The 11,208-nt window shown below is 44.1% G+C and overlaps 1 protein-coding gene across 1 annotated transcript; it reads left to right on the forward strand.

Moving 5' to 3' along the window:
* Window positions 1-2,027: 2,027 nt before the first annotated feature.
* Window positions 2,028-10,462, forward strand: LOC118081303 (nuclear factor 7, brain). Its single transcript, XM_060271179.2, has 6 exons — window positions 2,028-2,498; window positions 3,573-3,668; window positions 5,445-5,678; window positions 6,680-6,702; window positions 6,792-6,931; window positions 9,268-10,462. The coding sequence occupies exons 1-6, from the start codon at window positions 2,100-2,102 to the stop codon at window positions 9,780-9,782; spliced, it is 1,407 nt and encodes a 468-aa protein (XP_060127162.2). The 5' UTR covers window positions 2,028-2,099; the 3' UTR covers window positions 9,783-10,462.
* Window positions 10,463-11,208: the final 746 nt, after the last annotated feature.

An 11,208-nucleotide genomic window follows, 5' to 3' on the forward strand; every position in this document is an offset into this window, starting at 1 on the left:
GGGGAGGGAGGAGGAAACAAGCTTCTGACACCCAAGTCTCCAATATCTCAGAAGGAGCACAATACAGGTGAAACTCGGAAAATTAGAATATCGTCGAAAAGCATTTATTTCAGTAATGTAACATACTTTTTTATTTTTTTTATTTTTACGAATGCTTTCTTTTGGAAATTCAACAGTAATACAATAAATAGTTACAATAATACAAAAATAAACATCGCTATTGCATTTCATTAATTACATTCCATTTATAATTGACCTGCCTAATGACAAATAATTACAATTACAACAAATAAAGGCTTGACATATCTTGCTTTGCATGTCATGCATCTGTCTCATATGTTGGTATCACCTTTTATGTTGCATTACTGAAATGCACTTTTCGACGATATTCTAATTTCCCGAGTTTCACCTGTATCTATTGCAATGCACACCCTTCCTCCATCCACACTTCGACTTGGGTCTTTCAGCTCCAGTCCTCTTCATTTGCTGATTGGAGACAATACTGGAATTCTGGATATTACTGGGTAGTGGTGGGTCAGTTTGCAAGTGTCATGTTTTCCTATACATTTTTTCATTTAGACTAGAAGGAATTATTATTACTACTGTGTTAGCTCATCTACGAATCTCAGGGCTGTATGCATAGTGCTAAAAACACTATTAAAACCGTAGAAATAATTACAATGAAAACAGCAGGGCAGCAGCCTTTTCATTGTTTCCAAAAACCTGTTGGAACAAGGGCAGCAGGGAGGAAAACGTTCTGGTTTCTCTCTAGGGCAGGAGCTTCCAAGTCTGGAAGGAGCCACTGAGAAGAGGCTGCCCTGTGTAAATGTCTTGCTAGGAGAAAGTTAGACAAATGTGTGTTTCTTTAATCACCTAAAATGTCCAAGCATCCAGAAGTGTAACGGGGGGAATTCTGGGATCAGATTGCACCTGTAGCTGACTCAGGTTGTGAGTGCAATTTGGCTGGAGTTTCAGGGCGCTGAGATTAAAAAGTCTAGTAAAGGGCAATATGGTTTTGAGTCCTTACTGTCATCAATCACATTTCAACGCCTGAAGTACTTACCACTCCTTCGTTGTGTACAAAATAACAGAACTGACAACAGGGGGCAAAGCAACTGCTTATATACATTTCTGAAGCCCTGGGCCACTCCCACTCCCAATGTGATTGGCTCTCTAAACTTCCAAGCTGCGAATCATGACACAGAGTTTAAAGGCCAATGGTGGAGGCCCAAATCCTGAATTGTTTTGTGATTGGATATCATGTATCGAATCAGAACACCGGGGGGGGGGGCTCAGAATCCTTAGTCCAGACTCAAGCTCAGGCAAACACAGACCACTGAATACATAACAAACTGTCCCTTTAAAAAGCAATATTATTTAGTTCAGGTTACAGACGCTTCAGGTTATGGACCACGGGAAATCTGGAAGTACTGGAAAGGATTACTTCCGGGTTTTGCCACTCGTGCATGCACAGAAGTGCTAAATCGTGCTTCGTGCATGCGCAGAAGCACCAAATTGTGTCGTGCAGACGCAGTGCTGCAGGTTGCAAACGCTGCAGGTTGCGGACATGGCTCCCTCACAGATTACTTCCGCAACCCGAGGTTCCACTGTAGTTAATTCTGCCTCAAAGCTGGCGCATGGCAGGGCTGTATCTGCAATGTAGAAACCCCATGTCCCTTTAGTTAATTTTATTAATTAACAAAGACAGGTGAATGCAAACAATGTCACACCATGACACTGTTCTGATCTGCTTGCAGACAACAGAAAGGTTGCATTTTAATTATAAAAGCATGGCACCATACAACAGTAAACAAATCCTAGCATAAAAATCCAGTGCCCACCCTAAAAAAAAACAACTCAAAACAGGCTGAGAGCTGCACAAGGTCATTAAAAGTACACAGAAGACCTAAATTCCAGCTGATTTCAGAAGTTAACCTCTTTGCTATTGCAAAAGACTCCAAAGTTCTCATATGGCTATAGCAAATGTTACTCTTTGCTCCACTTCTACGGTGTGGCTCCTTTAAGCAACAAGAGAAAAGCAAAAGGAGGAACTAGAGAAAAGAAAGCGAAACTGGACTCTGGCAAATCTGTCCGCAGAGATGGCGGAGGGTTTTCAGCAAGCTCTGACTTGTTCCGTCTGCCTCGATGTGTTTACTGAGCCCGTGTTGCTTAGATGCGGGCACTGCTTCTGCCAGAAATGCATCACCGCCTCCTGGGACAGCCAAGGGGGAGCTCCTAGCTGCCCTGACTGCCGGGCCCCCTGTCCTGACAGACATTTCACACCCAACCACTTGCTGAGAAACTTGGCCCAAAAGGCAAGAGAGGCCCAGGAAGACGGAGAAAGTGCTGAGCAGGGGTTGCTCTGCGCACAACACGATTGCACTTTGCAGCTCTTCTGCATCACCGATGAGGACCCCGTTTGTTTTTGCTGTGTGAATTCACCTGCCCATGCCGGGCACAAGTTCAGCTCCTTGAAAGACTCTGCTGAGCACTACAAGGTGAGCGTGCAACAAGACACAGTGAATGAGGGGGTGCTTTATGTAAAGTGAGACAGTTGCCCTCCAACAGCTGGTTTGGGCGCTGTTGTGAAAGGGAAGGTAACTCCTTGTTATTTGTTATTAAATAATAATAATAATAATTTTTTATTTATACCCCGCCCTCCCCAGTCAAAACCGGGCTCAGAGCAGCTGACACCAATAAAATTACAATAAGACTAAAAAAAGGAAAAACAATTAAAATTAATTGTTAATAAGGGTTAAAATACAGTTTAAATTTAAATTTTTAAAATGCAGCCTCATTTTAATAACGTAGCCCAAGTCAAAACCATAAGGGAGGAAAACATAGGGGTCAGACTGAGTCCAGCCCAAAGGCCAGGCGGAACAGCTCCGTCTTGCAGGCCCTGCGGAAAGATGACAAATCCCGCAGGGCTCTGGTCTCCTGTGAGAGAGCGTTCCACCAAGTCGGGGCCAGTACTGAAAAGGCCCTGGCCCTAGTTGAAACCAATCTAACCACCTTATGGCTCGGGATCTCCAAAATATTGTTATTTGTGGGGCATACCAGGAGAGGTGGTCCCGTAGGTACGAGGGTCCTAAGCCACATAGGGCTTTAAAGGTCAAAACCTTCCAGGTGTCCCTATTTTTCCAGGGACAGTCCCAGATTTGCGGAAGCTGTCCCAGTTTCCGATTTGATCCCGGAATGTCCCGCTTTTCCTTAGGACGTCCCTATTATCATGGGAGAAATGTTGGAGGGTGTGGCATAGCTAGACCACCTTTAGGAGGCATCTGAAGGCAGCCCTGCATAGGGAAGTTTCAGAAAAGGGCAATCAAAATGTTTAAGGGGATGGAGTAACTTCTCTGTGAGAAATGATTACAACAACACTTAGGGCTATTTAGTTCAGAAAAGAAAAGGTAAGGAGGTGGCATTTGCACTATTTATAGCCTGCTCTTCATTGAATATCTGCAATCCCGGAACGTAGAACAAAAGTAATAAAAGGAAACAGAGAAAAACAAAATGGGGGGACATGGCAGGTTCCCTGACCTGCCTAATTTCACAAACTCTTCTTCCTCCCCTAGCGGAAGCTGGACAAAGTTCTAGGTGGCCTGGAAACCAGAATTAAACAACAAGAGCAGCAAGAAGGACGTCAAGAAGAAAACATACGTTCCTTGAGAGTAAGAGGCAATAATTCCTAACTACTACTACTACTACTACTACTACTTATTATTATTATTATTATTATTATTATTATTATTATTATTATTATTATTATTTTAGTCATTTTATCTTGCCCAAGGCAACCCAAAATGACTTACCAAGCAAACAGAAAAGCCCATATAGATACATTAAAACCAAGAAAAGAATTCATTAAAAACACCCCACCCACTTTTAAAAGGCCACAGATAGTTAAAGGCCAAAGGCCTGGTTATAGACATTTTCTTTTTTTCTTTTTTTGCCTGGTGCCTAAAAGTATGCAATGAAGAAGTCAGGCAAGCCTCCCTGGGGAGAGCATTCCACAATGGTGGAGCCACTACAGAGAAGGCCTGTTCTTGTGTCTATAGGCAGGGACATTGCATTTGGGGTACTTAAGATGTTGAACAGCCACCATGGATGGGAGCTTAGTTTAGCTTCTTTTCAAAAGTGGCACTAAACCAGACTTCCTCAACTTCGGCCCTCCAGATGTTTTTGGCCTACAACTCCCATGATCCCCAGCTAGCAGGACCAGTGGTCAGGGATGATGGGAATTGTAGTCTTAAAACAGCTGGAGAGCTGAGGTTGAGGAAGCCTGGACTAAACTAAGCTCCCATCCATGATGGCTGCTCAGCATCTTCCTCTTCTTCGTCTTCTTTTTTTATGTATACTTTTCAAATTTATACATTTCATTAATTTTACAATCTATTTAGCATTTCAGAATTTGACTTCTGCATGTCCACATTCATTTAACTGGCTCGTTTAATTATCTACTGTAAACATATACTCTAACAAAACTGCAGGTTATTACAATAATCCTGCTAATGTTTTTACCTGTTTACAATTTATCTGTAAATATTCAATAAACCATTTCCATTATTTTCTTTTTTTTAAAAAAAAAGTTTGTTGCCTTGATTTCTTATTCTTCCAGTAAGTTTCGCCGTTTCTGAATATTCTTTAAGTTTTTGTATCCATTCTTCCTTTACTGGGACTTCTGCTTCTTTCCAGAAGGCAAGTAACATTCTCGTTGCTGTAGTAGCATACATAAATAAATTTCTATATAGTTTAGGTAGTTCTGTCCCTATAATTCCCAAAAGAAAAGCTTCTGGGTTTTTTTTAAAAAAAATAAGTTATTTTAAACGTCCTTTTCAATTCATTATATATCATTTCCCAGCCCAGCTGCTCATCATCTTAAATACCCAAAATGCAGTGTCCCTGCCTATAGACCAGGCATCCCCAACCTTCGGCCCTCCAGATGTTTTGGACTACAATTCCCATCATCTCTGACAACTGGTCCTGTTAGCTTGGGATCATGGGAGTTGTAGGCCAAAACATCTGGAGGGCCGCAAGTTGGGGATGCCTGCTATAGACCTACCTACTAAATCTTCTTGGCTGGACTGTATAAAACTGGAAAAATTATTTTGCATTGGGTTTACTTCAAAATGGCAGGCACCTACTATGGGTGGGAGCTGAGCTTGGCTCCCAGCTGAAGGATGGCACCATCGCCTACCACTGAAAAGCACGTATGGATCTAACAAGGAGACCATTAAATGGGGATGTGGACAAGTTGGGCTTGTGAGGGGGGCCTTTTCAAGGCCTCAGGGTATTCAGCCAGTGCCCAATCTGGTTGGTTTCTTGTGCCGGGCATAGATTAGCAACACCCCCTCATTTTTACAAGGTATTTTTCGATTCAGTTGTTTGTTCTCACTGAATGGGTAACCGCCACAAAAACCTCCCAATGGAACTTCTTTCCATTGCAGAACTCAGCTGATTCCCTTCGCAAGACAATTGAGGACGAGTTCACTTTGCTGCAGCGATTCTTGAGCCGGAGGAAAGATGCAGTACTGGCCCAGCTAGATGAGGATGAAAACGATGGACGCCTGAACATGATGGCACATCTCTGGGAGATCCGGGAGGGCCTGTCTGCAGCCAGAGAGATGATGAGCCAGGGAAAGGCCAAGATGGAACAGACAGATTCAGCTGCCTTCCTCCTGGTGAGGCCCAAACCTTGGCACCTCTTTAGTGTAACACGTTTAGTCGTGTCTTCAAAATCAACACCACCTTTGATAAAGGTTGTTCTCCCATTGGAGCGCTCGCAGGCTGGTGTTCCTCAGTTGTTGGTGTTTATATTTGAGTTGCACCAGTATACTGGGAGCCCTCCACCTAGGTGTTCGTCTACCCCGGTGAAATATTAATCGCTAGATGAGGAAATCTTACCATTGGTTCCACCCTCATTCTTGTCCATGAGACTCCGCCACATCCCATGATTGTGTGTGAAGCTGACATGAAGAAAATCTGTTTCGTGTCAATCTAGTCTCCTGTATGAGGGGGAGGTCATCTCTCTGTGTCTTATCAAATCAGGTGGGAATATTGGAGAGGCTTGAGTCCCTTCAGTCTTTGGGAAGGCAAGGGGGTATGGTTGGTGAAATATACTCAGAGTCCTGTAGTGACTTCATGCTCTTTATCGCAGCTTGTAAAACAGTGGATGAAATGCCCCCCCAAAAAACCTCAGGTTTTTATACGCATTATTTACACAATGAGTCCCGTCTGATTGGCTGATTCTGCTTCCCTCCTGGAGCCTGATTGGTCTTTTCCCGCAGGCCAATCAGTTGTTGCATTCTACAAACCTACAAGCCTAGTAGGCTGATTAACTTCTTCCTGGAGCCTAATTGGTCTTCTCCAAGCCAATCAGTTGTTGCATTCTAGGATCCTACTTGCCTATTGTTCTAGGATCCAAGCTTAGTACATAACAGTTGGTTAGGGTTGTGGGCTGAAAGGAGCCCCACACTCCGAGGCCCCTTAGGAAACACAGACAAATTAGCAAACAGGATAATCAGCATTCCAAGATTCAATGGGAGGCTAGTGGGATCTAATGGCTTTGAGGAAGGCAAGATTAGGGTGGATGACGGGGGTATATAAGGGTTCTGTTATTTTCCAAAATATGAAAGGAGAGATTCAAGCTTCCTAACCATCTCACCTTCTTTCCCCTTCCCAGGGTGTCCAGAAGCTCCTAAATAAGTGAGTATGGTGTCTTTCCTCTAGTTTCATATGTGAGAGAGCAGGTAGTGACTTGCTGTAAACTGGTATTCTGCTCCTCTTCCCACTAGGCTCCCTGCTGAAAAGGAGGCTGAGGGCGTAGGAAACCAGGTTGACCGTTCTGTTGTCCGCAGGGAACTTTGCCTGGGCAAGTTCAAGGGTCCACTGCAATACCTAGCATGGAGTAACATGAGATCCATCGTCAGAACAGGTAACTGAAAGGAAGTTCAGGAATGATTGAGAGTAGAATAATAGAATCATAGAGTTGGAAGAGACCACAAGGGCCATCCAGTCCAACCCCCTGCCAAGCAGGAAACACCATCAAAGCATTCTTGACATATGCCTGTCAAGCCTCTGCTTAAAGATTTCCAAAGAAGACTCCACCACACTCCTTGGTAGCAAATTCCACTGGTGAACAGCTCTTACTGTTAGGAAGTTCTTTCTAATGTTTAGGTAATGTCAGATCAGACAAAAGGAAACCATTCTTCGTGGTTAACACATGGAATTCTATGGCAGAAGATGTGGTAATGGTTGCTTGCAAAGAGAATTAGACAGATTCGTGGCACGTCTGTTGACTTGCCGTGGCAAGTGGAACAAAATGTTGCATTGTGGTGTGCTGCTGTTCAGAGTTCCAGACACTCGGTTCCAGGCAGAGGGCCTTCACGGTAGTGGCGCCCGCCCTGTGGAACACCCTCCCACCAGATGTCAAGGAACTAAACAACTATCAGACTTTAAGAAGACATCTGAAGGCAGCCCTGTTTAGGGAAGTTTTTAATGGTTGGTGTTTTATCGCTTTATTATTAATAATAATATTCTGTTGGGAGCTGCCTAGAATGGCTGGGAAATCCCAGCCATATGGGCAGGGTAGAAATAATAATAATAATAATAATAATAATAATAATAATAATAATAATAATAATGTTGCCCCACCTGCAGTCTTCCATTTCCCCACCCCAAACAGTGGGGGTTGTGTATTTTGATTACATGCCACCTACATCCTGAACACCTAATAATAATAATAATAATAATAATTTATTATTTATACCCCGCCCATCTGGCCGGGTTTCCCCAGCCACTCTGGGCGGCTTCCAACAAAACATTAAAATACGGAGATCCATCAAACATTAAAAGCTTCCCTAAACAGGGCTGCCTTAAGAGGTCTTCTAAAGGTCTGGTAATTGTTGTTCTCTTTGACCTCTGGTGGGAGGGCATTCCACAGGGTGGGTGCCACTACCGAGAAGGCCCTCTGCCTGGTTCCCTGTAACTTAGCTTCTCGTAGCGAGGGAACCGCCAGAAGGCCCTCGGCACTGGACCTCAGTGTCCGGGCAGAACGATGGGGGAGGATAATCAGAATAAAGGACATGATAGTGAAGTAGAACCTCAACATGCGGAGGCAGGGTGCTGCTGGGGACCGGTTTCTAGGAACCAACGATGGGAGAGGAAGTTTCATGCTCAGAGCCGGCTTGTGGGTTTGGCTACTGTTGAAGACAGGATGCTGAACAAGGCGAGCCTTTGGTCTGATCCAGCAGAACCCCTTCTTCCATCTCTGTGTCCTTACGTGCATGGAGGCAGAGCTTGCATTGTGCAAGGATTCAGCAGAGGGGTGACATTGTTATGTACAGCTGTGTTTACAAGTGGCAACCATTCATGTATAATGTGGGAAAAGGCACTGTGACGCTGTCCAGGCTATGGTTTAAACCTGCCTGATGGCTCCAGAAACACCATCCATATACAACCAAGGTTGTTCCTTGGTTCAATTATGGCTTCTGTTTCTTGATGTGTTTGGAACTGGCTTCTATATAAGAAGAGAAGATGCTTTGCCATTTCTTGAAAAGCTTCCGTCTAAGCGGGGATCCCACTCTTTGCTTCACTATATTTCCAGACTATTCACCGACATGAGGGCTAGGAGCCTGCATTTTAACACGTTAAACACCAGATTTCATTTCATTTCACTTTTAATTTGTACTTCTATAGCACGATACACAAGGCAGCTTACAAGCTGAAAAAAACAACAAAGACCACACACCTTATATTAATCTGATCCAATACATTGGCTCTCATCTTATATTTTTAATGTAAGCTGAGAGCCATGGCCACTTGTTTCTTTCCCTTTTGGTAACCTAGGATGGAGCTAGTATAAAGGTAAAGGTAAAGGGACCCCTGACCACTAGGTCCAGTCGCGGACGCCTCTGGGGTTGTGGCGCTCATCTCGCTCTATAGGCCGAGGGAGCCGGCGTACAGCTTCCGGGTCATGTGGCCAGCATGACGAAGCCGCTTCTGGCGAACCAGAGCAGCACATGGAAATGCTGTTTACCTTCCCACCGGAGTGGTACCTATTTATCTACTTGCACTTTGATGTGCTTTCGAACTGCAAGGTTGGCAGGAGCAGGGACTGGGCAATGGGAGCTCACCCCGCCGCAGGGATTCGAACCGCCGACCTTTTGATCGGCAAGTCCTAGGCTCAGTGGTTTAGACCACAGCGCCACCCGCGTCCCTATATTGGATGCCCCAATTTTATTGAACTCATTCTTTTCCTTTGCTTATCAGGAGTAGAACCAATCACCCTGGGCTGTACCACTGCTCCTCCCGAATACACTTTCTTATTACAAAACTATCGTACGGTGTTTGGACTGCTTAAGAAACCCTCGAACTATCCAGAGATATTTCAGGACTCTCCTGTTGTGCTGGGGAAAGAGGGGTTCCATTCAGGAAGACACTACTGGGAGGTTGAGGTCCAAAATAAGGGAGACTGGTTGATCGGCGTAGCCTTGGAGTCCATCCCAAAGCAAAAAGGCAAGGATCCCACTTCTCTGACGGACAAGATGTGGTGTCTGGAGCCAACAGAGGAGGATAGCGAGCCTCAAAATGGATCGTCCTGGTGGAAGGTCGGCGTGTACCTGGACTACGAGGGAGGCCAAGTTTCTTTCTATGATGTAGCAGCCGGGTCTCACCTCTGCACACACACGGCCCGTTTCAGCGAAAAAGTCTACCCTTTCTTCCAACCTACACCAGCTGCTTTCAGGCAAAAACGCACCATAAGCTTGAAAACCTGCCACAGTTAGGACATTGAAGCAACTCTTAAGAGGGTATTATTATAAAAAAGGAAAGGTAGGCGTGTTTGCCCATTAGATAAAAGTCCAAAATCCATACTAAGGCAGTGCTTTTATTAGGCCAGATGAGATGCAAACTCCATGACTTCATCATCAGCCAACTTCCCTCCCACCTCGCCTTATTTGCTGTCAAACCTGATGAAGAGCTCTGGGTAACTTGAAGGCTTGCGCACTATTTCGTGACATTTTAATTGACCTATAAAAGCCATTGCCCTAATGTGGATTTTGGAACGATGTTCTTAAGTGCACCACAATTCTCCAAGCGATGAGAGGTGTGTGCCCCTGGGAAGGAGATCGTTGGTGAATTCAGGCCTTTTGTGATATATACAGTGGTACCTTGGTTCCTGTAAGGGGAACCCTGACAGTTCCCAAACTTAATCCGTTCTGGAAGTCTGTTCCAAGACCAAAGTGTCCTAAAAACCAAGGCGCACTTTCCCATAGAAAGTAATGCAAAATGGATTAATCCTTTCCAGTCTTTTAAAAACAACCCCTAAAACAGCAATTCAACATGAATTTTACTATCTAATGAGACCATCGATCCACAAAATGAAAGCAATAATCAATGTACTGTACTATAAAATAAATAAGACAGTATTGTAGGTGATAAAAAAATTAAATCAATTTTTTTCTTAGGTGCACGGATGAGAGTCATTGTTTGGATGGGGGGGGGGGCTTTTATCCATTTCTGCAGTCACACAATCAATCAATCAATCAATCAATCAGTAGCTGAACTGGGTTCCACACAGTCACAAAAACAAAGTCACAAGCCACAGTCACAAAAATGAAGTAACAAGCCAAAGTCACAAGCCACAGTCACAAGTCAGTCCCATAAAATGAAGAAGTCACAGTCAAAAAAAATGAAAAAGCCACACAAACAAAAAAGCAAAAGCTCCAAATATCACCTCTGTGTTGCATTGGTGCTCAGGACTCAACAGCCGACAGACTCAACAGGAAGCCTCTGATTAGCAGCGGGGGACTCAATTTACAAATCGAACACACTCCTGCTATTAAGGCAATCGATTATTATCCCTTCCTTCCTGCAGGTGAGGAGCTGTAACTTGCTTCATTCACCCAGTAAATTCATGACACGGGAACTTTCAGCTTCTCAGCTCAATTTCTTAATTGGGCATAATGTAAGAGCTCTACTAGATTAGCAATCTGATAGATCACTTAAAAAAAAATCAAGTAGTGGGCAGGAGATATGTATGTGTGCAACGTAGGCTGGAATCCTGGAGGAAGGCAGATGAGGCCACCTGTCATTTGCACTGAAATAAAAAGTTTCCATTCCATTCCATTGGCTTTTCTTTCAGGGCAAGAAGCAGCAGGCATGTAGGCCCCGATCCAGAATGAAGCAAAGGAGTAAAAAGCCCTTCTAAGT

This window comes from Zootoca vivipara, chromosome 2 (genome assembly GCF_965207765.1).
Source record: "Zootoca vivipara chromosome 2, rZooViv2.hap1.1, whole genome shotgun sequence".
Lineage (NCBI taxonomy): Eukaryota > Metazoa > Chordata > Lepidosauria > Squamata > Lacertidae > Zootoca > Zootoca vivipara.

Bases quoted from the DNA above. Each gene is read 5' to 3' on its own strand.
- LOC118081303 (XM_060271179.2), top strand. From the start codon at position 2,100: ATGGCGGAGGGTTTTCAGCAAGCTCTGACTTGTTCCGTCTGCCTCGAT. The intron at 3,669-5,444 runs GTAAGAGGCAAT...TTTCCATTGCAG, and splicing joins AAAACATACGTTCCTTGAGA to AACTCAGCTGATTCCCTTCG. The intron at 6,703-6,791 runs GTGAGTATGGTG...TCTTCCCACTAG, and splicing joins GTCCAGAAGCTCCTAAATAA to GCTCCCTGCTGAAAAGGAGG.